The sequence below is a fragment of the Spea bombifrons genome, chromosome 7 (assembly GCF_027358695.1).
Source record: "Spea bombifrons isolate aSpeBom1 chromosome 7, aSpeBom1.2.pri, whole genome shotgun sequence".
NCBI lineage: Eukaryota > Metazoa > Chordata > Amphibia > Anura > Pelobatidae > Spea > Spea bombifrons.
In genome coordinates this window covers 13,433,049-13,457,105 of record NC_071093.1, presented here as the reverse complement: position 1 = coordinate 13,457,105, position 24,057 = coordinate 13,433,049, and the positions used below count along the sequence as shown (strand labels likewise).

General features: G+C 37.9%; 1 protein-coding gene across 1 annotated transcript in view; it reads right to left on the bottom strand.

Moving 5' to 3' along the window:
- Positions 1-24,057, bottom strand: part of OSBPL6 (oxysterol binding protein like 6) — a 62,567-nt gene that overhangs the window by 1,662 nt on the left and 36,848 nt on the right. Inside the window, exons 8-24 of the mRNA XM_053470991.1 lie at positions 23,650-23,763; positions 22,627-22,797; positions 17,245-17,374; positions 16,371-16,474; positions 14,185-14,277; positions 12,572-12,737; positions 10,158-10,288; positions 8,855-8,962; positions 8,386-8,523; positions 6,457-6,544; positions 5,704-5,957; positions 4,980-5,117; positions 4,731-4,794; positions 2,833-2,911; positions 2,131-2,275; positions 1,681-1,825; positions 105-231 (exon numbers count right to left, since the gene is read on the bottom strand). Of these exons, the coding sequence (XP_053326966.1) occupies positions 105-231; positions 1,681-1,825; positions 2,131-2,275; positions 2,833-2,911; positions 4,731-4,794; positions 4,980-5,117; positions 5,704-5,957; positions 6,457-6,544; positions 8,386-8,523; positions 8,855-8,962; positions 10,158-10,288; positions 12,572-12,737; positions 14,185-14,277; positions 16,371-16,474; positions 17,245-17,374; positions 22,627-22,797; positions 23,650-23,763 (2,195 nt within the window). The remainder of the gene's footprint in view (positions 1-104; positions 232-1,680; positions 1,826-2,130; positions 2,276-2,832; positions 2,912-4,730; positions 4,795-4,979; positions 5,118-5,703; positions 5,958-6,456; positions 6,545-8,385; positions 8,524-8,854; positions 8,963-10,157; positions 10,289-12,571; positions 12,738-14,184; positions 14,278-16,370; positions 16,475-17,244; positions 17,375-22,626; positions 22,798-23,649; positions 23,764-24,057) is intronic.

The following is a 24,057-nucleotide window of genomic DNA, read 5'->3' as shown; positions in this document are numbered from 1 at the left end:
TCACGAAGGTAAATAAGAAATCCCCATCTAATTCCAAATGTATTTTAATAATAGCCCAGCAGCTCACAGTGCACTAGTAGACCGTGTGGCTGTGAAATACTTGCCTCTGATCTGGCCTAAATCTTGAATCGGTCTTTGGAAGAAAATCTTTCAGTAATGGATCCAACTCATTCAATTCAATTGCAAATCTCGTGAAGCCATAATAGAGTTCATAGTCTGCCGGCATGGAACCTGAAAGATTGCACATAGTCTCAAGCAACTCGAAGGGAAATGGTAACATTTACGGCTTCCAGCATTAAGGCATGATCAAAATGATCAATTTATTATCCGTTAATGTTAAAAGTAGTCTGGGAGTACCGTATTTACTAGATTATAAGATGTTTTTTTTCAGAACAAATGCTTTGAAAAATACCCCTCTTCTTATAATTGGGGTTGTCTTATAATAAGACCTCAAATGAGGTCTGACTATGCAGCGCTGCAGGGGACCTGGATCCTCCTGTCTTATGCACCCCATTTAACCCCCCCAACTTACCGGTGCTTCTGACTCCCTGGTGTGTAGTCACGGCAGCGGGTAGACGTCTACGCAATTCGCTAATGGCACCTCCTTCCAGCTGCAGCGGATGTCTACCCGCTGCCCCGACTACACACCAGGGAGTCAGAAGCGCCTGTAAAATGGGGTGCATAAGGCATTTCTGTAGGCAGAGTGCTCTATGATATGCCTTTTAACCCCCTTAATGCCACTATGCCTCCAGAAATGCCTTTTAACTCTCTATACGCCACTCTGCCTCCTGAAATTTCTCATAGTTTTTTAATCTTTTATTAAAAAAAAAAGTTTACATAGTTTACATGAATTAACATTTACTAGTAAAAAATTTTCCCTATAAGGTCGTCTTATATATTTTTTTCCCTAATATAATATTCAGATTTTGGGGTGTCGTCTTATAATCGAGCAAATACGGTATATTTTGCATGGACTCCAATGCATTTAGAAAATTAGATTGCTTTCTTTCTTCACAGCTGCCTCTATTGGAGGTAGGGGGCATACATCAGTATGCTTCTTGCACATGCTCAGTAGATCCATTCTAGTCAACACTGTTTTGCTAGCATAACTGCTATTGGCTGTTATTTCTTCCAATGATTTTACGGATATCTCAGCTCTGATTGGCTTTAATGGGAGTAGCTCTGACCATGTGCACTACTTGGTTTCAAGAGAGGTAAAACCCATTCAAGGCCATACAAAATCAAAAGCAGTAGAATCAGCGGCTATTTACATGTATGCGTCTGATGTTTTGCTAGTATACATGTGATTTGCTGCTAAACCAGTGACTTCAATGGGATTATTACTGAGCATGTGTTAATTGTTTACATACTAATGTTTCATTCTCCTCATCCTCACACTTGCTTGAATCAACCAACAACTATCTGCAATTTAACACCAGAGGGAGAAATAAAGGAGATTGATAATCATGCTGCTGCTGAGAACATATGTATTGCTAATTTAAATCTGTATGCTCAGCTGTGTAAATTCATTTAGAATCAACAGTAAGATATAAGACTTGGGAAAAATGGCAGACCCACTTTAAACACAGTTCCAGTCCACGAGTTACTGAATAGTTTTTATAACCATTTGGTGGGCTTTCCAAGCCTTAGATGGGGGTAGGGATCTTGTTAATTCTTTACCTGGTCTCCAGATGCATTTTGCTGCTGGTGCATCACCGCAATAGAGTCCTTCTTGCCACTTCCCAAAGAGACGGTGTACGACTTTTCCTTCTTGATCCATTACCACACCATGAACCTCATTTGGATTGGAACTCCAATAATTACCCTTATAAGGAAGAGAAAATAAGAACATTATACACCATCAGTAACACAATTTAATATAAAAAATAAAACCGTTGTTGATGTTAGCGTCTCCATCCTCTATCCAAAGTAGTATACAATGTGCTGATTGCAATCAGACCACTCCGAATCTAGAAGCGTGCTTTGGTAAGAATGATACAGATCTGTTGGTTTTCAAATTAGTTGTAATTGCTAAAAATACAATGCACTGTTATTAATTCTCACTTTGATGTTTGTTTTTGCCTGTAAATTCTCAAAACCTTGGGTGACTTGGCTTTTAAAATGACTTACCTTTATAAATGTCATCTTACACGTAGAAACACTGTTTTTTGTGTTCCGTATGGTGATTTCACCATAATGTTCTATCCACCTCCTTCCACTGAGGATGTTATGTATACAAGTTGTAACTTTGTTCCAGACATAACAATCTCCATACCTAAAACAAACAAACAAAAAAACATTTGACAAAGGTTTTTGTCACTACCCATGGGGGGAAGAGTAGTAAACATTGCGTTGTATGAACCCATTGTACAGCCCTACGGAATTTGATGGCGCTATATAAAACAATAAATAATAATAATAATAACACCAATGTTTATTTGCCTGCTCAACACGTGTCCCTGTATGCTAATTAATGAGATAAAACTTTAACTTTAAATGTTCTCTAACTATATTTAAGATAGCCAGAACCAATGAATAGAATATAGCATGAAAGTCATATATTATTTCAGTTCACTTTCCTTTGATTGTTTGTTTTTAAACTCACTTATTCACCAAATGACACATTAACAAATTATTATTTTGTACTTCACAGGACTACATTAAATGATTTTCTGGGGTCCAAGTGAACCGTGTATCTCGCACCCTCCACCTGCATGTACATGATTGCGAACATAAGAGACAAGGTATAGGGGCACCCCATCTGCTCAACACCCTGTTTAATTCTATATAAGTGTTAGCTCTGTATCCAAACAGACAATGAATACATCTTACCTTGGTAATGAAACATTCACAGTTCCAAAAGGAAGTATTTCCATTGACTTCCCCCAAAACTTATTTTTCCATCTGATATCTGAAATTAAATTTGTTATAATCAGCATAAAGTTGCAGTGATAATTTGAATTTGAATAGTCTTTAGTAGGAAGACATCTCATTAATATTTTCCTTCCATTTATCTATATCACATTTATAATAAAAATATCTACGTTCTTCTTCTACACAAGAGAACCAACAACCACAGATCCGCACTGGTCTTCCACGTCTGGACTTCCCCTGCGTTGTGGCTGCGTGTGGGTGGAATTAGTCATGTATGCTCAATGAGGTTTTTTTCTCTCGGCAAAGCCTCTCCTTGTCTTCCCATTGCTGAAAAACTACATGGGTTTTCCCAGAGAGCAGCCCAAGCTGCAGACCTTCTTGATCACCTGTCCTAGCAGGTTAATCACCTTAATGATGATATTCATGAAGGCCAAACTATAAATATGGGGTTGTTGACTCCATTTTACAAATGTTTTAAGAAACTGGTAGGATTATCCTGGCGATTGGGATTAGAATGATATAATGGTACAGGTTTCTCTTTCTCTATAATAACACAAGTTTTTAATGCAATTTAGAATGCTCCTAAGAAGTCAAAGGGTAGTCTAGTGGACTACCTCACTAATGAGGACAACAAGGGCTGAACGCATGGGATTGTTGGTTTCCTTTTGCTCAGGTTTTTAGACTGCCCTTGTGGTGGAATTAGTCTTGTATGTTGGTAGAAGTATTCATCTCCTGAGCAGAGACAGGGAAACTATTTGCTATTGCCTGTTATTGGCAGAGCTAGTCTCATATTCAATTGATACGGATAATGATAATTCCAATGTACGGTGCTACGGAATACGATGGCGTTATATAAAACAATACATAATATAGATAAAATATATCTAGTCTTCCAACTATGTCTTGGCACATTATATATAGCAGCATTACATATCTTTCTTCACACATCTTAAAACTTCAGGAATGTGCATCAGTGCGGAATAGAAATACCCAATTTGGTCTAATTTGGTCTGCTGTAAGAAAAATCACAGCATTTACAGTTCATTTTCCAGTTTCTGGTGAATGCAACAAACACACCTTAAACTGCACTCTTTTCTTGGGACTGGATGACATGTACAGTTTTTAGCGATGAGCATATACCGTATTTCCCCATGTATAAGAAAAAATTGAGGTCTAAAAACTAGGTGCGTCTTATACAGTGGTTGTAGTTACTACTTCCCAGTCCCTCCCTGCAGTCACACTGACAATCGGCCCCACCCCTTTCTGACTCACTGCTGATTGGCCCCACCCCTTTTCTTATAGCGTCCACATGGTTCAGAAACTCATCTAACAGTAAGTAAAAAAGTAATATGTGGGCTGCTGAAAGTTAGGGGAGGTGGGGGTAATTTAGGGGCAGTTATGGTCAATGGGGTATTTAGGGTTAATTTAGGGGCACTTATGGTTAATGGGGTCTTTAGGGTTAATTTAAGGGCAGTTATGGTTGATGGGGTCTTAATGGTTAATTTAGGGGCAGTTATGGTTAATGGGGACTTTAGGGTTAATTTAAGGGCCGTTATGGTTGATGGGTTCTTAATTTAGGGGCAGTTAATGGATGGGAGTGATGAGGATGATGATTATAAATTTTATGATAAATAAAACAAGTTCAATAACTATGTAATACATTTTTTTTCAAGTTTCGGGGCCCAAAATTATACATGGGAGCGTCTTATACATGGGGAAATACGTGAGGTTATATTGCCATAACCCAGAATACTGTGTTCCTAATAAAATATTTTCATTAAAGTGACAGACATTATTCTTTTTCAGATTTTATCATTTGGTAGTAATTAAAATCTAAGAAAAAAAAACAAACTTACCTTGCCAGAAGGCAAAATTTTTGGACTCACAGTGACAGGCAGAAACTGGGGGGTGATGGCTAACCTGAAAAGGAATCAAATGCACAGATAATGTACGTTAATAAGCACAAGTAGAATAGATGTAGAGCAATGGATGAGTTTCTATTCTTCACATAGATTACCCAGATCAGCATTAAAGCAGGTTGCTATCCTTACTGGGTGTCTCCCCAGGACTAGGCTCGATTTGCATGAACTTATAATCAGTTTTACCTGTTCAGATAAAAATCGGAATCCTTTGTCCTCTCTTATACATTCATATGTTTCTCCAAGAACAGGGTTAAAAGGCTTGCTTCCTGCCCGGTAGTATGTAGAGGCATAACCTGAGACTGCAAAAGCTGCAATAAGGGCCTGTGTGAAAAGGAAAATATTAAATATTTAATCATTAATAAATAATGTTGGTTATTAACATTAAGCCCATGATGTCTGTTACCAAGAAGAACAACAAGAACACAACGTATCCCTCTAGTTCAAATATTGATGCTACTGTTACAGTATTACATGCACAATAACTGCATAATAACTTTATACACCAGTGCAGGATTACGCTATGTAAACCAGTTTGGATATTTGTTGTGATTTGTATGATAGCCTCATCTAAAACCCTTAAGTGTACAAATCCTCTCTTCAATATAAAAAAAAAGTGAGACCTTGTCTCAATGTATCATGCTCAAGCCATACATAAACAAGAGATTACATTTGTCTAGTTTTGTCATGGAACCCAAATGCCACACAAAATGGCGAATAAACTCATTATAACCTCCATCCTTTTCCAATCTTATGCTCAAACAAAGACTATTTTTCATGAGATTTTAAGGATATTTCATTCCAAGTACAAGCAACACAACTAGTGGCTCAGTTATTTATCCTGTACTAAAACATACAATATTTATACAGCCTGGCCAGTTCTAGTTATCACATTATCTGATTACTGTACCATTCGTTCATGGGGATCGTCTGTCTCAGCCGCCTTGTCCAATAGTTCACTATACTCTAGTTCCTCACAAAGGTGCTGCAATGTATTCAGAGGTTCATTCAGTTCCACAGGCATGGAGACTTTGGACAGGTCTTTGCCAATGTTATTTCTCAAAATATTCCACAGATTTATATTGCTGGTATCAGGAGATGGAGCAGGTAGAGATGTCCTTCGACCTGTCCTAAATGCACCACCAGATAACTCCCCGTTGAAAACTAATGGAAGAGAAGACAGAGATATTGGAAATTAATATTTATGAATGCAATAATAACAACCATATTTGATCAAGAGAAAATTGAGTCAAAGCTGATATCTTTTATGTGTCATCAGAGAAAACGTAACATAAGCTACATGAGTTACATAAGATTTTGGGAAAAGCTTTCCATCTGATGATAAGATCCAACCTCTTCCCTATTGGCCTAATACAAAAGGTATAGACTTTGAATAAAAACCCGACATGCGTCGGCTACACACAAAATAAGCTCAATAATTACATAGTCGTGATGTCTTTATTTAAACATTAAAAAATGAAATACCTGATAGCCTACTATATCTGACATTTTTATAATTTTTGGTTGACGGTTTAGAACAAAGCACAAACGCAATCTCTGCAAGCTGTTCTTTTAGATAAATATTATGTATTTATATTTTGAAATCCACAGGTTGATCTGTGGAAATGAGGTATGGGTTTATAAAAGAATGTGAAAACAGTACTTTGCCGGGACATGCTATCTGCAACGCTGGTGTTGTCTTCTGAGAAGTTATCACTGACGTCACTGATGTACGACTCATCATCTGAAGCCTAGAAAAGGGGGTGATAAAAATCAAATATAAATCACAAGGACACTATCAAAACGACAACAACTGGATATTCCGCTTACAAACATGACAACCTATTCTACAGCATTTATTGGCACACTGGGTTTTTTTTGCCCCCCCCCCATAATGGAGAGCTGCTATTTAATATACTGCCTTTGAGAACATCCTTATAACCTGGCTTGTTGGCTTGCAACTTTAGGCAACACATGAAGGCATCAAATATCCCAGCACTTTCATTAATTACTATGCAGAACAAAGCTGACAAAAGTGAAAGAGAGGCCTGTGGGCCCTTATAAGGCCTACAATTTATGTAAATAACTGGAAAGGACAAGAAAGCACATACAAAGTGACTTAGTAGTGTCCCTTAAAACATCTTCCAGGGATGACTCACTCAGCCGTAGAAATCTAGAGAGGAAATAAATCTATGCTATGTTATAAATGTTCTTTTTAGTCAATTTTAAACTTCTGAACTTGGATAGACCTTGTTGAATAATACTAGCGCTTATTATAAGCAATTACCAGATTCTGAGTTTGAACACAAATGTAATAGAAATGGAGAACCTTTATAAAAAACACACATTTTGTATAAATGTATGTTGAACCCTTATATATTTTGGAAACAGAAGTCAATAAACAAATACTACATTGTCACAGACTGGCCAAATCTATTACTACACTGCCTCGCCAAATCTCCAACAGCTGCAGGTTATTTCTGACCCTCTATGGCCTCTACGACTGGGCCAAGACATAGCTCTGTGAGCAAATGCTTCGATAGCTTTCTTTCCATGCAAGGTGTGTATTTATACAGTAAGCAATTTAATTAAAACATTCACCTATTAAATTAACGATTACTTTGGATTTAGATATGTTTTGCATATACACATTAACGCTTTGCACATTAGGAGTGAGCAGTGCATATTAGAGCGGGTCTAAGAATTAACCCATTCGCAGAGGTTAAAATGGCCCACAGGGCATGTAGGCAGGGCTTGTTTTGTTAAATGGACAATTGATTTGGAGTATTTGGGTTGTCATATCTATTTCCCTTACTTGATTTCTGTACCCTCCCTTGTGTACCCACTGTTGGCATTGCTTTCGACTGGATGACTGGTTTGCTTGCAGTGGGTAGAATGCTCCAGCTGGGAAATTGCCAATGTTTACGCAGCGAGCATTCGTCTCATGATCAATTGTAGAACTGCACTGCGACTTCAGGATTGATCTGACATTAATCTTACTTTAATAGCTAGCAAGTTTAGGACTTTCAAATTTACTATACCTCCTCTGTAAACATGCGTATACATGTATGTGTAAGGGACTCTTTAAGAGCTATATTCTCCTAACTTATTGAACTGAATTACAAAGGAAGATTAACTGTGATTGATACCATTTTTATGGTCATATAGTGTATGTAATAAATACTTCAGATCAAAATCATTGCAGAATTGGCATTATGATTCTCTTAATGTGAGTTGGATGTCAAGTTATAGGAAAATGTAATTCTGTTGTGACCTTGGAGTAAGCACTCAAATATGGCCATTATCTGCATTTAAGATTTTGAAAGCATCATTTCTTGTGGTGTAAGAGTACACAGCGAGCACAGGGAAAGGAAATAAAATGGAAATGGTCATTACACCAGGGCAAATCCATATAAAAGAAAATTAATGGGATTTACAGTGACCAAAAGTATAGTAGGATTCAACAAATATATTTTTGGACTGAGCATTTTTTGCAAACTACTAAAAAGAATGCACAGAATAAAGCACAGAGAGAGTTAAAGATCAAGATTACGTCTCCTGGTACAAATCTTACAATTAAAATTTTACCCACCTCATTATCTGAAGAGCTCGCGGAAAGCAGTACCTCTTGTGCATCAAAAAATTCTGACACAGATTCTGACATAGAGAGTTTGCCCTCATTAGATGCCTGCTGAGATAGGGGCAAGCTCACGTGGATTTGCTCAGGGGCCTATAAAGGAAACACGTTTACATTGTGAAAAAGTTGCATCCCATATTCAAGACTTTAATAAGACATACTGAAGTTTACAAACGAGATAAGAAAGAGAATCTCCAGTGAACACATCAATGTTATTGTGTTCACTTGAAGTCCTCTATAGCAACATAGAAGAAATAAAATAAAAGAAATGAATATTCCTCTTCTTCCTTTGAAAAAAAGTAAGTATTAAATAACTGGTACTGGTATTGGTATTGAGAAAAGTGTAGTCTTCAGTTAAAGGTAACCTTAGAGGCCTATTCATCAGATGAAATAGAGAATAGCTCTTTGAAGACCCCAAACCCACCTCATTTGGACTTGGGATAATTTTTACACTGACAACTTGATCCGAAATGACAGACTCTGAGTGTATCCTGTTCAACCGACTTCTCAGCTCAGAATTGTGGTTCAGTGCCTAGAATATAATTATAAGACTATGAAAATTATCAGGTCATTAACAATATACAAGTGCGCTGAACTCGGCTGAAGATGTGAGAGCCTTTATTTTCCATTCTAGGGGAATGATTCGAGTTTTACTTAACCCTCTGGTAATGTAACACAAATGGCTTAATATAAGATGTGCGTCATGATGTCTCCTCTCCTTTGTATGACTTTTTGGCTAAGTGTATGTCACTGTACAATAAAAGTTTTATAGCTAGGTCAACTTGATCTGTTAAATTATGTGTGGCCTTCCATCTAGACTCCCAAGGCCATGATGCCTTGCCACATACAGAGTGTCTGCCATAAAAAAATCATTAAGCATCATTATATATGTTCATCAAGGATGCCTAGTTTTTTTCATTTGCATTTGTTGTTTTTGTAATTGGTTCATTGTTGTATAAACAAACACTAGTAAAACATAGGCTTCGGAATATGTCCTTCACATAATTAAAAAAATAAATTGCCTTCTATTCATTCATAAACTTTGTATGTAAACCATATATACTATATGGACATAAGTATTGGGACGCATGACCATTACACCAACAGGGCCAGTCAAGTTCTTCTATGCTATGCTTCCAACTTTGTGGGAACAGTTTGGAGAAGGTCCTTTTCTATTCCAGCATGAATGTGCCCCAGTGCACAAAGCAAGGTCCATAAAGACATGGTTGGATGAGTTTGGTGTGGAAGAACTTGACTGGCCCACACAGAGCTCTGACCTCAAGCCCATCTAACAAATTGGGGATAAACTGGAAAGGAGAATGCGAGCCAGGCCTTCACATCCAACATCAGTGCCTGATCTCACAAATGCTCTACTGGATGAATGGGAAAAATTCCCAGAAAAACACTCCAAAATCTTGTGGAAGCTGTTATAGCTGCAAAGGACCACCTTCATATTAATGTCTATGTATTTATGATGCAATGTCATCAAAGTCTATGTTGGTGCAATGGTCAGGTGTCCCAATACTTTTGTCCATAAAGTGTATAACTACCCTTCCTGTGTATGAAATTTATGCATAAATGGTTCTGTTTTCAGAAATTCAAAGATGAATTAAAAACTAAAACATGTCTTCTTTTCTTATGAACATATGGTTGTTGCGTTTTAAATGAGATGTATCTGCTTAGTCATGTTTTGCAACAAATGTTTCGCCCAAGATAAAAAGAAGTACCTGAGACAGTGAGTGTCTGAGGCAGGCAATCTGCGTACTGTGGCCACTGTAATCCTGATCAGAGACCATCTGCTTCATTTTCTCTTTTTCAATGGCAATCGTGTTATAGGCAGATTTCAAAAGAGAATGTACTGAAAATAACATGAAGGCGAGTAAATAAAACCATCAGGCTCCATCTATGTAAGTGATAATGAAAATTTAAAGAGGAACTATTACACTGCAGGCTACTCCAAAACCCGATTCGTACACCTATATGCAACATATTATTTGTTTCCTTTAACTATTAAACATAATTAATTTGTTATTATCCTGCTGTGCTGAATGCAAGAGCTGCCATCTTGCTCCCACATCACATTTTTGAGGCAGCTCTGCCCACTGCTGAATAAATTTACAGATGCGCTGTGAGGTTGTAAACAATCTTGAATGCAGGGACGTAGGAAGGGTGAGGCGAGTAAGGCACTCGCCTCGGGCGCAGCTGCGAGGGGGCGCACAGCCGCCCGATCAGCAGCTGCAGCCTCCAAGACTCCTTGGTGATTCACCACGAAGCCCCTAAAAAACAGTAGCAATTCTGAAGGGGAGGGGGCGAGCGGAAAGACCGCCTCCCCTGGGCCGGTCTTCAAGCGCCCCCATGGGCAGTGCGCACCCAGGCACCATCAGCGCTGGTCTGGGGAGGTGGTGTCCGATGAGCAGGGCTGGTTGGGGATATCACAATCCCCCTCTAACCCGCCCAACATTAGGAAGCGTAAGGCCTCGCCTTCCATTCTCCCTAATCACTACACGTCGGCAAATGATGCAGAGTGCCGGGATATCACATCACCCCGGCGCCCTGCATCAATAGCCGGTGCATAGTGATGAGGGAGCACTAAAGCAGAGGCCCAGAGTGACAGACCTCGCGTTCCCACCACAGGATGGAAGATAGAAGATGATGGAAGATGAGACAAGTAAGAGATGGGGAGAAAGGGGTGTAAGGGCTGTGTATATGTGTGTTTGTAAGCTAGTGTGTGTTAAGGTAGGGGAGTATGAGGGCAGTGTATGTGTATACACGTGTGTTTGGACAGGCTTGTGTAAGGGCAGTGTATCTGCATATATGAGTGTGTATGGGCAGCGTGTGTGTAAGGGCAGTGTAGGTATTTGTATGTTTGTAAGCTGTGTATATGTGTGTAAAGGGAGTCGTGTGTAAGGGCAATCTATGTGTATATGCGTATTAATGGGCAGGTGTGTGTAAGGGCAGTCGTGTGTAAGGGCAGCATATGTGTATATGTGTGGGTAGTGTATGTGTATATGTTAATGGCCAGTTGTGTGTAAGGGCAGTGTATTCGTATATGCGTGTTAATGGGCAGGCTTGTGTAAAGGCAGTGTATGTGTATATACGTGTTAATGGGCAGGTGTGTGTAAAGGCAGTGTGTGTGCATATGAGTGTGTGTGGACAGTGTGTTTGTAAGGGCAGTGTAGGTATTTGTATGTTTGTGTATATGTATGTGTGTGTAAGGGCAGTGTATGCGTATATGCGTGTTAATGGGCAGGTGTGTGTAAAGGCAGTGTGTAAGGGCAGTGTATGTATATATGTGTGTGTTTGTAAGCTGGTGTGTGTAAGGGGAGTGTAGGTATTTGTATGTTTGTGTGTAAGGGCAGTGTATGTGTATATGTGTATTTATGGGCAGTGGTGTGTAAGGGCAGTGTATGTGTATATGTGTGTTTATGGGCAGTGTATGTGTATATGTGTGTTTATGGGCAGTGGTGTGTAAGGGCAGTGTATGTGTATATGCGTGTTAATGGGCAGGTGTGTGTGAAGGCAATGTGTATGTGTGTTTATGGACAGGTGTGTGTAAAGGCAGTCTGTAAGGGCAGGGTAAATAAAACAACCGTAAAAAATTAGCCGGGGGAGCTATTTCCCATTCTTGCCTCGGGTGGAAAAGGAGCTAGCTACGGCTCTGCTTGAATGAGTCTCCTAACTTTCCTTTAAGAAGAGCTACTTTTAATTTATGAAAATATTTGAGCACCACTATGTACATTTATTGAAAAAATACAGTACGTTTAAATATTAAATCCGAGGTTTAATAGCACCAATCATATCTGAAGCAAAACGACATGATGTCTGCATGAAAATATAAATCTGAATAATTTCAAATGTGAACATAAAACCCCCAAAATAACATTACAAGCAATAGTGGGTTTTCAGTGTTTCATTCAGTTATTCTTTATGCTCACATAGTTCACATCCTCACATATCATTAATGTTAAGAAATCTAAATATATTTTTAAAAAAAACAAACATTTGAGCCCCACTTTTTGTAAATTAGATAAAATTCTAAAAGTCTCCATCGATCTACATTACAATGCTTGTTTTTTTTTGGTATAATGTACAGTACTGCTAAATATTATGATTATTACACTAGACATTCTAAAAAATATACCTTTCTGTGCCATTAAACAGAACTCCTCTTGCAGTTTGGTATAATCAGAGGCTATTTCAAGAGCATCTGCTACTTGAATTGGAGGATTTGGGAATTCAACATCTGCATAGAGATTTGGGTTAGAGGCATGAAGGCGAACAGGAGACATTGATGCACTTAGTGGTACCTGTCAACAAAGGGGAGAAACAAGGATTGCACATTTCTGTTATTAACTATATATATATATAGAACATAGGACATCTTTATGACTCCTCTCCCTCCTTGCACTGTACTGAAAAAAGCATGTTGTTATGTGAACTTTTACGCTAATAGCCTTATATTTAGAAGGAAACACCACTCTTGATCAGTTAACTACCAGACACAAAGCTAATATGTCACAATAACAGAGACATACTAACAGTTTTTAATTTACAAATAACATAATACTGTTACACCATGTAATACATTAACTACAGTGTATGCCTCCTGGCAATCTGCCTGTCTTTTTTTTAGGGCTTTTTACCTCAAACAAGGTTTCCAGAAATGATTCTTTTTTACTTGAGGATCATTGGTATTTTCAGATTGTGTGCATGTTCATGCATTCATGCATAAGGAGAGACAAATTAAAAAAAAAAAAAAAAAAAAAGCAACCCTCTTTTTGGTTACACATAGCTGTGCACCTATATTAGTAGTTACAAATATTACATATCTATTATGTCAAAATTAGCTGAATTATAGATAATTGCCTTAACGTTTCAAGATACTACTGTACTATCACCAATGACCAATGTGGACAGATATAACATATAAGATACAGTATAAGGGTGAAGGTTGCAGTCATAGGAAAAAAAATCATATTTTGTTACATAGGATAGTGTCTGAAGGGCAGCTACTTATTTCTATTTTGGTTAACATTGAACTTCTTTGATATATTCTGTGTTTATGAACATGATTGTTTTTGTATTCATCACTGCCCAAGAAATGGCATAATAGATGAATAAGTTAACTTTTCAAGTTAGATTGTTGACTTTGTGTTTGCACATTTTGACCATATGCTGTATTTTACAGCTTAAAACATCCATTAATTTAAAGGAACCTCTACCCCAGGGGTGTCCAACCTGCGGCCCTCCAGCTGCTGCACGACTACATCTCCTATACTCCTCAGCCAGACCCTTAGCTGAAAGAGCATTATGGGAGATATAGTCCTGAAGCAGCTGGAGGGCCGCAGGTTGGACACCCCTGCTCTACCCTATTTAATTTGTGCTAGGATTAAATCAACTTCCATACTTTGCATGTACATCAAAAGATGCAAAAACATAGTACAGATACATTAGCATGACTCTATACTATTTAACTAACTAAATCTCAGGACTGTTTTTTTTTAACACACTTTAGGAACGCCTTGAGGCATAATTACATGTTTTGATTTATTTTTTTACAAAAATAGCAGAATAGCATTAGCTTTACAGTGAAACATTTCAAGTAACTTTCTGTTTTGGACACCTACCAGGGTGATTGCAATGTTAAGCAATATTTAACCATTTAGAGGTGAAAGGAACAAAAAAGACAATTATTGACTAGAACCCTAACATGTCTGCATCATGAAGGGGTGTGATGACATCTAAATATTGTACCTGAAGTTGTATTTTTGCATCTTTGCTGACACTTTTTGTTCTCCATCTCCTTGCTGCGCGCTTGTCTTTCTTTGACATATCTACACAATTAGCCTAAATCGCACAGTTAAAAGCAACATAAAGCTGTTAGACATTGCACAAAAGACAAAAGCACAATACAGGCATGCAGACAAAGTATTAGTAAGCATTTAACATATGATCCCCAGGCAGCTGAAGCATTCCTGCTCAAAGTACAGCAAAAAAAAGAAAACAGATATATGTATAGATCTACATTACATTTATTTATATAGCGCCAGCAGATTCCATAGCGCTGTTATATTATCAGAATGTTTAAGCCTCTGTGATCCTGAGATCCTGAACCAGGTTACAACCATATCAGTTGCCAAATGTTTATTCTACATTGTACAGGGTTTGAAAACTTGCAATGCAAATCTGATAAAAATGCGATAGAATTTCATCGTTGCAGCACGAGACCGGGGATATACGGCCAGTGGTCACACACCATTGAAGCGGCATATTGGGTGAATATCGGTACCCTGCACCACAATTGCTTTCATAATCTCCAATGTGTATTAATGAATAAAAACCCCAATGCTTACTGAAACAGGTCAGAAAAGTATATAGTGTAAAGCCAATGTTGATGCAAGCCATTACGCATTAGTAAAGCCAGTATTAGTGCAAGGCGACCCTACAAGCTTCTACCTCCTAGATTTGTCAACTAATAGCTCCCTGAGCTGCCCTCAGTTGAAATATATGGGAAACTATGTATTTATGTCAGTACACGTTTGGCTGTACCTGGAATATTTTTAGTTACTTTTCCAAGTAGCCAAGAACACGTAATTTGCCAAGTACACATAAAGGCAGAATCCAGCCATCATACGCACTTTTATTGCATTTAATGTGTGAGTGCCCCCTTTAGATTTCTATATGTTCTTTCCTGCCACTGGTTCCGGTCAACCAGTGATGAGAAACAGACCACGATGGAGGAAGCTGCTGTGGAGCTGCAGATGCATCTGTGGAGCTGCAGCTTCTCCTAAAGGCAAGTGATTTATTTGCAGGTTTAAAGAATGTAAATTAAAGTCCTTACAAAGTACTTTAGTATGCATTCTTTGTTTAGGAGGCTGCCAGGGACACAGTTGTATCCCTTTAAATGTCATTAGACACAGGCAATGATATGTTTCCAAAGGCTTCTCAAATGTTTAGGGGTTTGTATGTGATTAAACCTTACAGTAATTTTTAGAATAAAATGAAAAATCGACTAATATTTCTTTGCCTTCCACACTACAGAGTGCAATCAATGATATCTAACTTTAAAGTGACTTGAATATATTTTTTTATGTTTTTACATAAATATCATGTTTGGAAAATATATAATGAATACTCTGCAACACATTTAGCACTTTATTACATTATACTATATATATATATATATATATATCACGGCATACTGTTAATATCATCCATAGACAAATTAATTAAGTTGTTTACATTTCTCAAAAAACATTAAACCCATGTAACATCTAAAACTTGTTACTTGTATTCTGGAATGGAAGCAGCATTCATAATGCTTATATCCCGATTACTATGCGTTTAGTAAATAAATGGATGGCTGAGATAACGTTTAATAATAAATAATAATAATAATAATAATAATAATAATAAGTAATGTTACGCAGTATGCCCTTGTGAGTCAGTAGGTGTCAGTAAAGGACCTGTATTCTTGTGCATCCGGCCATAATGCCCGTGTGCTAAACTTTAGCCTACCATTCGTCTCTGAGCCTTTGAGAATTCAGTTTGATGCTCCTGCTTCTACTAGAGTCGAGGGAATCCACCAAATCACACATTAGTACATTGCACTTTTTGTGAGATTCCTTTAAACCTTTGAGGACCGTGTGGACTGAAACACCACCGGTAAAATATAGTTGGCTTTTGGGCCTGTCGGGGTACAGCCATGGGTACAGCGTTTTAAAAATAGATATTTTTAAACAAATAGTCCTGTAATTTTCTTTTTTTTTTTTAACCCAATAGTTTATCGGATCACTATTACCTACATCAAAGAACCAGCTGTGGGTCTTCTGGTCCCTATTGAACTAAATAATTAATTGTGACATAAAACATTATCTCGTACTAATGAAGAGCTCTGATGTAACACATGTGAATCGCTTACACGCTCAAACTGTCCATACCTGCATATCAATGAAGTTGGGAGCAGACTGCGTCCTTTGAAGAATTTCTAGATTGTGAAGTAACTTGCTAAGCTCTATCAGGTTTGACTGGCACTGTGATAGATCTAGCCCAAAAAAACACATAATTAAAACAAAGATGATCTAAAATATACTCAAGAAAACCAGTAAGGTGAATAGTTCAATGTACATATATTTACATACATTAACAAAGTATGCATTTATATAAGCAGTTAGAGATAAGCACAGAGACAATGTCGGAAATGGGGTATATTTGGAAAAGGGGATTCCAGGTGCCAGCCTTCATCTAAGGGTAAATTTTTTAAATCAACATAGCTTGAATAATAACAAAAAAATTGCTTCTTACAATATATACACTCCAGCAGCCTTACACTTTATTTTTGCGTGTCTATCACCAACGGCCTTTGTGACTACCAAGTTATCCAGGAAGATTCTTAACACCACAATGAAAATATACATTTTTAAGATACACAGATAAACAGTTTAGTTTTCAGCCATTGTAGACTGAACTCCACGGTAACCGTGGTGACTAGGGAGTGACCCAACCTCGGGGAAAAGACCATCTCTGTTTCCATATTCTCCTATGCGTTGTTATTGCTAGAAACTTGCTGCACTTGAATAGATGGGTCCCACAGAATGGATGTTTTGACAATTTAACATAAAATATACTGAGAGGCTAAAACGACTGGTAGCTGTAGAGCCGTATTTTTCATTTTTGCAGAGATTTTATACACTTTAGTTTATGAGCTTCGTAGAAACAAAACAAGAAAACACAAATAACAATAAATAATATCCCCGCAGAGAAGTGCTACGTCATTTGCCTGTAAGACATTGCGTTATAACAAAGATCACTTGCCTTCTGCACACTTGTCCATTTCTTCAGAGTCTTGCAGCCACGCAGCCACCTTACTCTGGCCCGTGGTACACGTGGCAGGGAGGCTGCTGCACGGGACGGACGGCTGCCACAAAAAGTTGTTCTGTGGTCCCTATTAAAAAGGCATAGGGGGCATGTAACGAACGTGCAGTAGCATAACCTGTCAAACTCCACGTCTCTTGCTACATGGTACTTTCCTACTAAAACGGCACCACTACAGAAGATGCCAATACCAATAAATAATACTTTGTTTCAATTAATTGCAAAAATGCCTTAAAAATGGCACACGTGGCTAGGCACATGTGACAAATCAGATATATTTTTAACATTCAGGGGTTTTTTGTATCTCCAACAATTAGCTATATACATGGGAGTGGAATCTCTAACGTAGAATTCATCCAAGACATTGTCAAATTACAAATTCAGTTAATAAGTGCAGTGAAACTTTTCTACCCCTATGCACTAAAGAGGGAGAAATATCATAAAAAATATGTATATATATTCAGATCACAAGGAAAGTAAGAATGTTTAGAATCTTCATTACAAGACAAAAACATAACATAATAAAAATTCCACGGAGTATTCAAATGGACAAGTGTGTTACCCCCTAATCCGACAGCATCAAGTTTTTGTGCCACAGTAATTTTTATCATTGTACAGCAAATGGTAATTTTCTACGCTTGGACAAACCTTCAAACCTTTTCTTTTACTTCTTGTTTTTTTAAAAATGTATTTATTTTACACTTGTTTCTTCTTCGGTTGCTTACATTGAAAAGTATATGACAGCTTTAGCATTTTATTTCAGCTAAAGGGTGTGTATGCTCTAACCAAGCATTTTTGGGTATCCCAAGCGTTAAAAGGCTAAGAAAGGGTGCGGGCGAGTTGATTCTAGACGCTTGATCACGTTTGCACTGCTAGAGCAAATCTGTAGGCAGTTACAATACAGTTTATGTTTTTTTAAGGTTTCGAGGAGTTTTTTCAGATTGGCGTTTGTGTTAGCTTTTTGAAACATTTAGGATTAGTGAGTTAGTAGGAGTATTTAACTAATGGGTTACTATATTGTCATGTCTCTTCAGTCGATTAGACTTCTGGTGAGGAATTACAAGTCAAGTAATCGGTTTTAGAGTTCAACTTTTTGCAATGGACGACGCTTATTTAAATTATTTGGGATTATCTGGTTTGTTAGAAATTTTTGAAAAAGGGTTAGTAGAAATCCTTTTGAATTTGGGTCTCATTCTTTCAGGATTAGGGTGGCTACTCTAACATCCAGATGGAACCTAAGTGATGACATTATTCAAACGATTGGTAGATAGGAGTCAGGCCCTTTTAAGAGCTATGTTAAGACACATCTTATTGTGAACAGTTGGGTAGGCAATGTTAGTGTTTGTTTGTCATTTGGTTTTGCGGGATGTCTAGTTCGTATTGTTGAGCATTCAGAGTTTTTTAGGGCTGCAAGACGACCACAGTTGCATTAGTTGGGTTTGGATTTGTCTGAAGCTCAAGTTAAAAGGGTAGGGGTTCAGGGTCTCTGTTAGGAGGGTGTTTATTTTGAATGGTGCAAGCAGCTGCTGTAGAGGCAATGATTTGTGTGCTCAGCCAGTAAGAAATACATAATATAAAATGTGATTTATTACGGCTACAATTAGTTGGTCTGAAATCACGCCTCGAGGTTTTGGCGGGGAACTGGTTTTTAACGGGTGTGAATAAAGCAAGACGTAGAGTCAGTAGAACAGGGTCAAGATTTGTGGTGTATAAAAGGTGGTCTGGTAGCAAAACATGCTGAAATTAAGGGTGATCTGTCAGGCATGCTGGTGCTGCGTCCATTTCTTAATCAAACCCAGTGTATATGTATGCATATCACTTTAAATGGGGCAACAAACCTGCATTAGAGGGCAATACAAAGGTCATGTCCTGCAAGCTAGTATAAAATGAATTTTGGCTGGATTATAATCTTCTGGATTAACAATACATTTCTTATTTCAGGGCTCGATAAATCCCAGGCTCCAGGTCGCCATGGCGACTCAGAATTTTGTCCTGGCGCCTAGGTGTTGTTCAGCCTGTGATCGCGGGGGGCGCTGCCGCTGCTACACAGCACAGCCACTCAGAGCCCGCCCCCGAGCCTGAGATCACTCCCACGGAGTGATCCTGTAAGGCTGAAAACGCGGTTGCAGGAAAACCTGCAATCACGTTTTCAGCTGCCACAGTCACACAACACCCCCCAGCTGCCTGATCGCTCCATGAGAGCGACAGGGCAGCGTTAACCCCTTCAATGCTGCGATCGCAGCATTTAGGGGTTAATTCCCGTTTTGTAAGGGGCCCTGCTGCTGGTGGTTTGCCTGGAAGCCCAGGCAGACCAGCAACAGCAAAAACGAGCCCCCACAAGCCATTTGATGATTCCTGTAGGCATGGAAGCCTACAGCAGTCATCAGAGACTCCCCCCTGCAATGGCTGGTCTATAGACCAGCAATTGCGTCCCAGCTGCCAGAGGCAGCTTCAGGGGAGCTCCCTGAGAGCAACAGTGCAGCGTTAACCCCTTCAATGCCACAGTTGTGTATAACACATTCGTGGCATTGCAGGGGTTAACATTTGTCCCCACAAGCTTGTGGGGACTAAATATCAGTCAATGCTGTGCTCCAATGGAACATCAGCATTGAAAGTGTTCAAATAAAATAAAATATATATATATATATATATATATATATATATATATATATATATATATATCAAAAATTAATAAAAAAAAAAACAAAAAAACAGCACTGACTTGAAAGTCCAGGGTGCCTCCAGGTCAAATGCTGTGAGTTTAGTAAGTGGGCGGATGATGATCAGATCACTCCTGACCACTTGTTAGTTTAAAAAAAAATCCTGGCTCCTAACTTTTTTAGCTGGCGTCTAGATTCACAACAAATTTGTCAAGCCCTGTCTTATTTTGTTCAAGAAAACGTAGATAGCTTTTCTGAAGAATGCCTGAAAACCACTTAATCGTCAGTATCATAATCTACAAATAAAAATCCTATGAGGGTCTGTCATTGTACGATATGATAAAGAGTGTTGCTGAAAATGTGCCTATTATAAAACTTCGCAAAATGCCTCAGGGACAGAAACAGCCATTCACTTGTCATTGCAGATTAAGAGGTTATTTTAACTGCTCAAGCATCACCTATTAAACTGAATTTATCGACAGCAGGTGTTAGTTTGCCATTATTTATCTCTGGAGGGAGTCAAAATATCACGTTGCACTGATTTCCTTTCTCCGTTCTCACAATAAATCCAACTACAGGTGGTAATGACACCTTTGCTAAATAACCAATTTTAATAAACACAATAAGTATTATTTATTGTTTTATATAGCGCCACCATATTCCATAGCGCTGTACGTGATCACCATTTGCCTACAGCATTCAAAATATTTTTTCCTTTTAAGATCGGAATACCCGAGAAAAATTGTAGTGCTTCAAACTATGCTTGCACAAACTGGGTAAATTATTCATCATCAGCAATATTTCCCGAAAAACATATTATATTAATATATCTTATTTGTAAAATCATAACTCCTGAATGGGGAAATACATCAAAGCCGATAATACTGAAATATACACCTTTCAAGAAAAGCCATCAATAATTTGCATCTGAATTTCAAGTATGTCTCTAGTGGGTTAGCTGTTATAAATAGCAGAGAGAGACACTCAGATATAGAATGTTTCCAATTCGGGACAATTCAAGGATGCAACAGAAAACGTGTTCACAGAAAGCTAAGATAACCTGACCTCTGTCATTCACATTAAAACCAAGGAAGGAGTTATATACGAGTTTTGTTTTTTTCCTCATTATCGTAGCCCATCTTCCAGTTCTTGACATGAGATGTAATCCTACACACATTTTCTATAAATAGTGTTATTCTATAAAATAAGTATTTTATCCCCACAGCAATGTACTGATCAACCTCAGGGCATTGACTGCCATCTGACCCTTATTTACTGTATTGATGTTTTACATTTAAAAGTTATTTTCTGGAGACCATGTATAGGACATCAGCTTACCAAGCGGGTCATCAGGAGTCATTTGTGGTGATAGTTTTAATTTCAGAAGATCTAACTAATTTGGGGAGATCCTGAAACACACTAAACACGTCTATTAATTTAGTACAAAGGCTCTATACCCCCTTCTACCACTCCTACTGCCAACAACGCAGAAGCAGCTGTACAACATGTGTGATCTTAGCACAGAGTACAGGGACGGCCATTTCCATCATTTCTTGACCGGTATCATTATACTCAAGATTTGTGCAGGAAACAACACTGTTATACATTTCAGCAAGAAAAATGGTAAGACTAGATGGGCCACACTGATCTTATCTGCAGTCAAGCTATGTTTATATGCCAGAAAATTAGCTCAATTGAACTACCAGGAAAAGAGAATTATGACTGAAATTTTAAAAAAATAGATATTTACTGAACTAAGGTATTTGTATGAATGCCATAAATATCTGCCAACTTCAGAGGGATTATAGTAATAACCACGATACCCCCATGTGGATGAGCAGAAATGGCTCCCATTACTTTCCTGCTAATGAGTGGCTGCTTCAAAACACGGACAGTAGAGAGGACAGTGCACTGCAGCTCTGTTTCTATAGCGGTGTAGCAAAGTAAGTGCTTTTATAACCTTGTTAAAGCTACAGAATGCGTATTACAAGTACTACTCTAATAGATTGTTGGTGGTGCTGTAAAGGATGTTGGACTGTCGCCTTAATGACAATGGAGGCAATGGATGTAAATGACCAGTGCTAAATCCGAGAACAGAAATCTAAAGCTAGAACCTTCTCTCTTAAAATAGGGCAGTTCATGAAATACATGCAAACTTCAAGCGTATGTGCTCAAATTTCACATTTTTATGACATCCTTGGCTTTCTAGTTTCAAGTTCCTGAAATGCTGGATGTGAACCAGTGCTGCCAAATGTCATACATCTTGATCAGAAGATGTGAAAATGATTCACAATATTTAAACTGGGGAGGGGGATCAAAAAAGCAGAAGAGAAGTAACACAGTCTGGCGTATGTTTAGGAAATGAGCCTATTTCATGAAAATAAAAACAATACAGCAGTTTGCTTTTATAGCCTGTATGAGACGCCTTGTTACTAGTAGAATAAATACAGTACCACAGATGCAGTCAGGAGCACTGCAGTTTTGATCTATTCTCCATTATAAACCCATTACTCATACAAGCGGTCAGATTAAGAGTTTTAGTTTCAGTTTCAAATCATAAAAAAAAGAATTATACCATAATCATGTATAAACGTCATTGTATGGGATACCCCTAATAAGTGGTCATTGATCACACAACTAACAAATGAAAAGCTATACACACCTTTCCCTCAGGAGCTGTAACATTTGCTGCTGGTGAGGACTCAGTAGTTGATGTTGATGGAAACATGAGGAAGTTGGCATCTCTTGGAGACCTCACAATTTCATTCTGGCGGTATAGTCTATGATGACGTAACTTTGTTACCCATGCATCAAATGTATCCTGAGATTTCACCTATGGATAGCAAAAACAGTATTCAAATAGCTATCTTATTGTAAAAACGACGTGTAGACTTTGGCATCATTGTCCCTCTAGATGTAACGCAGATATAATGACAGTAAGATTTTCCAATTAATGGTATTTGTGTGTCAGTTCTAACAATGAATTTCAGATATGTATAAAATGGAAAATTAAAGCTGTTTGTAGTCAAACTCCACAACATTGTTTTGTGTCAAGTCCAAAAATACGGTAATTTTGTAAAACAAACGTACAATGTACAGAAGATTACATTTGTGTAGATGTGTGTAATGAATTCTAGACAAAGTTTTTATGATCTAACACGTGTACCCCATTATGTACAAGTTGTCTTCTTTGGCTACAGTGCATTTTTCTTTTAAGAATATACTATAATTGCTTTCAGGAATTAATTAATGAGCTGAATATCAAATCATATATTGTGAACCACCAACACCACTTTTTGATATTTAGACAGGTCACTGAATCAAGGCCATTATTCAATGTATTTCATAAACATGTAGATAAACATATCTGAGGTATACACAAAAGAGTCTGTACATGAAAGCTAATTAACCAAACTCCAGGTTATTCCTTTGATTTGCAGGATGGGCTAGTGGACTCTTGTCTAGTCCTCCACTCCCATCCCATTCCTACACAAAAATTACCTTGTACAATATCCTGCTAATTCTGGTGTTTAAAAGGATGGGTTAGTAAGGAACATTGAACCATAAATGTTTCATCCCATACACACACATCTTACTTTTGCTCTGTGATCAATTAGACATATGACAAGACATGGTTTAAATATTAGCCTGGACAAAACATAAGACCTGAGAATAAAGAACCAACCTTAAGATGATAAATATTTTCCTCTGTGTCCAGGTCTATTCTGCGAGTTTTCTTCTTAATTGACATGACAGACAAGCCAACATCAATACTCCCGTGGACCTTTCCTTTTTGAGTCTAATATGTGTTTTTTTTAAATACAAAAAAATAATAAACATGTTACAGGAAACCTATATTAAAATTCTTAATTTTATTATGGAAAAGTGATCGACATGAAGATTTTGCTCCGGTTTCCATTATTTTGAAGGCTTAATATATCAACAATGCAGTTGTACATACACAGTTTACTTTGTTGCGTGTATTTCCCACTTCTGTTGTGTTTTGTATTGCTTTGCAAGTGTTATCATTTAAGGTAATGAGACTTCAGTCACGTCTTCTAACCGTTAAATATTTAGTGTTAATAATGATGTA